The sequence below is a fragment of the Cryptomeria japonica genome, chromosome 4 (genome assembly GCF_030272615.1).
Source record: "Cryptomeria japonica chromosome 4, Sugi_1.0, whole genome shotgun sequence".
Taxonomy (NCBI): Eukaryota; Viridiplantae; Streptophyta; class Pinopsida; order Cupressales; family Cupressaceae; genus Cryptomeria; species Cryptomeria japonica.
In genome coordinates this window covers 317,330,165-317,335,475 of record NC_081408.1, presented here as the reverse complement: position 1 = coordinate 317,335,475, position 5,311 = coordinate 317,330,165, and the positions used below count along the sequence as shown (strand labels likewise).

Sequence of the window (5,311 nt, the reverse complement as noted above, 5' to 3'; positions counted from 1 at the left end):
ATGTTTTGCTATTGGTTTATGTCTGTTTGGTTGATGGTCGACTTTTGTAAAACTTTTGGTTTCGGGTACATGTAAAACCCATTTATCTTTATCAAAAATAATTAATTATAACAATATTTTAAAATTCATTGTGTCTGTTTTTAGAAAAGAGTATATGTAAATTTTGTAGTCTATATTTTTCACTATGCTTAGGGAGATGAAAGATTACAAAATTAGTTATTTATATTTAGGGTTTTATTTTTTAGGAGTAAGTTATTCCAATATTATATTTGCAGTGAGATAAATAATAAATAATTAGTTATTCATGTTATTTTTTTTTATAGTCATATTTTTATAGAAATAAACACAAACATAAGCTTTAATTGGACGTTTAAATTAAAAAATAGATTATAATATATTCAAATTAAAGTATAAAAAATAAATAAAAATCAAGCATTCACTTATGAGAGATATGCAAAAAATATAGAATAATCTGTACACAATCATAAGGAAAAGGGAAGAAGTTTGACTACTTCAACTCTCATTGTTAAAAAAAAGGCAAAGTACCTCCAACTCTCTTTAATAGATTTCTACTTTGCAAACACGACTTGCATAGGTCAACACATTCTCCTACAAGGAATAACTCTTAATGAAAAAAAAATATCTCCAACTCTATTCACTTACTTAAATGCATAAATACACTTAATATTAACTATACATGAATTTCTATTTTTTAGGAGATCAATTCCCAGCTTATTTCAAAGGGCCAACTGCACAAGCAACCTAGCAAATATTTTTTAATATTTTTTTTTTAAGTTTTGAATTTGTACATCTTAGGCTGGGGCTCCATGGAGGGGGGCTTCCTAAAAACTAGAATTGATACTATTGAGATTTTTTACGAAAAACTTTAAAGTTGGTGGTCCCATGAATTTTGCAGTGTAATTCAGCTTAAATTTTAAGCTTTAAAATTTAAGGAAGCTGATGGTCTCATGAACATAATATCTTGGTATGTGCATAATAAAAACAATTAAAAATAATTCATTTCCCTCCAAAACTATTTTTTAATAGAAATAAAACTTAGATGTTTGACAAATGAAAGATAACATCCTTAAACTAGTGGGACAATTTCTAGCCCACCCCTTTTTCAATGACTCTTGAAAAAAATAAAAATAAAGGGCGCCTCATTCAAATGCAAACGCTCCTTACATATCGGGTGGCACATTCATTGGCTTTGGAGATGTTGAGAGTTGCAGGAGCTTTGAAAATTGACTTCGTCAAAGAGAGAAAAAATAAATGACGCCAATAAAGAGCTTGACTGGTTTAAGAAAGTCTCAGACAAAGCAGCATTCATGGATAGCCCTTAGTCTCAGGACACGCGTCATCATCCAGATCAATATTCTTGTCTCCGCTCAAGGTTATTTTCCTATATAACTCAACCTTTTCCCAAGCATTAGTGGTAAGGACATAAGCAGAAAGATCTATGGATACTTGTAATCTTCTTTCGTTCTTCTGGTCATTCTCAGTTTCAGTAACGCTTCCACTCATTATAGCACTGCTAAGTTGTCTCTATTTCTTCAGTGGACGAAAGGCAAAGCCAAAGCTGCCGCCGGGGCCACGAGGGCTACCTGTTTTGGGTAGTCTGCCGGACCTCGGTTCGAATCCCCACCACTGTCTTTACGCTCTCTCCAAGCGCTATGGTGGCCTCATGTATCTCAAATTGGGCACCACCCCCGCCATTATTGCTTGCTCCCAGGAGGCTGCAACTGCTATCCTCAAGACATTTGATTCCGATTTCTCTAACAGACCGAAGAGCGGATCAGCGGCAGCGGATATTCTCTTGTACAATAGAAGCGACATCATCTTTTCTCCCTACTCTCAGTGGCCTTTCCTAAGAAAGCTCTGCATTTTGCATCTCTTGACCCCCAAATGTTTGGAAAAGTGGCAGGAGTTTCGAGAAGAAGAAATGGCTCTGTTGCTCGATTCCATCTTTAAATAGCGAGCTAATGCTATAAATGTGGGAGATTTTGCTAATGTCTTTACTTGTAATGTTATTGGACAGATGACGCTCAGGATGAGACTCTTTGCCGAGAACAACGCGGAGGCCGAACATTTCAGAGAACTAATGGAGGATTTCTTGAGAACGGCTACTCGTTTTAGGATTGGGGATTTCGTTCCTTTCTTAGAGCGGATTAGCTTGGGCGCTTCTCTCGATAAATTGAAGAGCGTGCACAAGCGCCTTGATCAATTTCTGGTGAGGAAGATGGAAGAACAGAGTCGTATGCCTTTTTCCGGTGAGGATGATGGCAACAGGGACTTTCTACAGATTCTACATCAACTCAAATCTAATTCAGCCGGTGAGGGAGGACAGCTTTCCGAGTCTAATATCAAAGCCATTTTAGTGGTACGCAATGCAATGATTTCAATTTACAGTAGTATTCTGACATAAATATAAGAGATGAATCGTGCAATGATTTTAAGCTTGGAAATGCAGGACATGATTTCTGCAGGAACGGACAGGGCTACCCGCACGGTAGAATGGGCGATGTCTGAGCTGATCCGCCATCCTCATCTGATAAACAAAGTGAGAGACGAAGTAGACGCAGTTGTGGGAATGGATGAGAGAGTAACGGAATCTCATCTTCCTCGCTTCAAATACTTACAAGTAGTTGTAACGGAACCTCTTCGACTGTATCCTCCAACGCCACTTATGCTTCCTCACGCATCTCCAGAGAGTTCAAGGGTAGTAATGGGGCATTTCATTCCTCCAAATTCTCGGGTGATGGTGAATGTGTGGGCCGTGGCAAGAGATCCAAATGCGTGGGAGAAGCCGCTGGAATTTAATCCGGATCGCTTTGTGGACAATCCCGTTCATCTCGATGGAAGAGATTTTCGAATAATACCATTTTTTGCAGGGCGAAGAGTGTGCCCCGGATATAATCTGGGGCTTCGTATTATTCATTTTGCACTTGCAAGCTTTATTCATGCATTTGACTGATCGCTTCGACCTGGTGAAGAAGCCCAAGATTTGGACATGAGTGAGAAATATGAACTCTCAATTCACACGAATGTTCCTCTCAATCTTTTCGCTACTCCTCGTCTGCCGACCCATCTCTATAATAGTCAACAAAAAGCAGGTCACATGTAATTGTTTACTCGCAACTCCTGTCCTCTTTCAACCTTCGTTCGTTCCTAAGCTCGCCAATCTTCGTTCGTATTGGTTTTAATAGTAACATTGTATATATATCAGTGCTTCTTATAACAAGGTTCTAGCATATATTATTTATATATTTTTCACATGTCTTCTTAAATGTACTGGTCATCACTGTATCTAACATGACAATTATCATTATCTATTGTCATTTATTTGTATATATATATAAATGGTAACCACCTCTCTTCTTTAAGAATATTCATTTTATGTCTATATTAAAAATAGAGAAAAATTTGATAAATTGTATTATTATCATAGAGTTCTTCACGAGACAAATTTATCTTTTAAAAAATAGACATTGAATGAGCTCGCGTCTTCTTTGGCTGTAAAGACACTGATTTCAACATAGGTAGGTATGGAAAACATTAGAAAAAGACCCTGGCGGGAGGATCCAAATCCAATTGACAGGCAACTGAACTAAGTGAGAGGGCAGTGAGACCTCAACCTATGCAGGCCCATTTCACATTATTTTGCTGCCCAACATTAAAATAGCCTACTTTCCTTTCCAAATCAAACTGATTAAATGGTTTAGAAAAATCAAAAGTGCAAGATCGGTAAGATGAGTAAAATGAACTGTACACAAATTGTCCCTCTATATTATCATTTTTTCTTATTATCCATACAATAAGATGAGTAGAATGAATTGTATATAAATCGTCCCTCTGTATTATCATTTGTTTATTATCCATTGTATTTTTAAAAAATCATATAATAACAGAAATAAGTTACTATGAACCACCACCTAGTTAAAATAAAATAAATATACACACAATAATTCCTTTGAGAAGGAATTGTTTGAAGCAACTAAAATTTATGTGACTTTTGAAAGCAAATTTACTACCTAGAAGCCACCCACAATGTAGACTAAAATAGATCTATAATACAAACTATTTAAAAGACAAAGGATCACCCTATAAAATTTTACATGTAGCATAGAGGGATTCATTGATAGACTATAAATAATAGACATTTACATATACTACTGCTTGCACCTGGTTAAGGTGCAATGCGTACGGCTGATAGGATGTTTTTAAGACAGATTTCTACTAAGTAATTATGCTATTCAATGTAAGGAGTTTGGAAATTGTGTTTAGGGAGTGTTAAAATTGTCTGTGTTCATTCTAAAAAATTAAGTACAAAGTTTGCATTTATCAAACAACACTTATAACATCCCATTGGATTTTATCATTAACTACAAAACCAACAATAATCTACCTTATAAATTATTTTAGATGGAACAATAGTACTCATTGTATTGAAGTTTGAACACACAAACAACTTTTTGAAATAGAGAAAAAATTGATAAATTGTAACCACCCCTCTTCTTTAAGAATATTCATTTTATGTCTATATTAAAAATAGAGAAAAATTTGATAAATTGTATTATTATCATAGAGTTCTTCACGAGACAAATTTATCTTTTAAAAAATAGACATTGAATGAGCTCGCATCTTCTTTGGTTGTAAACACACTGATTTCAACATAAGGTAGGTATGGAAAACATTAGAAAAAGAGCCTAGCGGGAGGATCCAAATCCAATTGACAGGCAACTAAACTAAGTGAGAGGGCAGTGAGACCTCAACCTATGTGGGCCCATTGCACATTATTTTGCTGCCCAGCATTAAAATAGCCTACTTTCCTTTCCAAATCAAACTGATTAAATGGTTTAAAAAAATCAAAAGTGCAAGATCAGTAAGATGAGTAAAATGAACTGTACACAAATTGTCCCTTTGTATTATCATTTTTTCTTATTATCCATACAATAAGACGAGTAGAATGAATTGTACATAAATCATCCCTCTATATTATCATTTGTTTATTATCCATTGTATTTTTTTTAAATGATATAATAACATATATAAGTTACTATGAACCACCACCTAGTTAAAATAAAATAAATATACACACAATAATTCCTTTGAGAAGGAATTGTCTCAAGCAGCTAAAATTCTTGTGACTTTTGAAAACAAATTTACTATCTAGAAGCCACCCACAATGAACACTAAAATAGATCTATAATACAAACTATTTAAAAGACAAAGGATCACCCTATAAGATGTTACAAGCAGCACAGAGGGATTAATTGATAGACTATAAATAATAGACATTTACATATACTAC

At 34.8% G+C, this 5,311-nt stretch overlaps 2 protein-coding genes across 2 annotated transcripts; both read left to right on the top strand.

Annotated features, from left to right (window-relative positions):
- Nucleotides 1–1,272: 1,272 nt before the first annotated feature.
- On the top strand, nt 1,273–1,975 carry LOC131038830 (flavonoid 3',5'-hydroxylase-like). Its single transcript, XM_057971388.1, has 2 exons — nt 1,273–1,393; nt 1,503–1,975. The coding sequence occupies exons 1-2, from the start codon at nt 1,273–1,275 to the stop codon at nt 1,973–1,975; spliced, it is 594 nt and encodes a 197-aa protein (XP_057827371.1).
- A 63-nt stretch (nt 1,976–2,038) lies between these two features.
- Nucleotides 2,039–2,974, top strand: LOC131038829 (flavonoid 3'-monooxygenase-like). Its single transcript, XM_057971387.2, has 2 exons — nt 2,039–2,380; nt 2,471–2,974. The coding sequence occupies exons 1-2, from the start codon at nt 2,039–2,041 to the stop codon at nt 2,972–2,974; spliced, it is 846 nt and encodes a 281-aa protein (XP_057827370.2).
- The last annotated feature ends 2,337 nt before the right edge of the window (nt 2,975–5,311 follow it).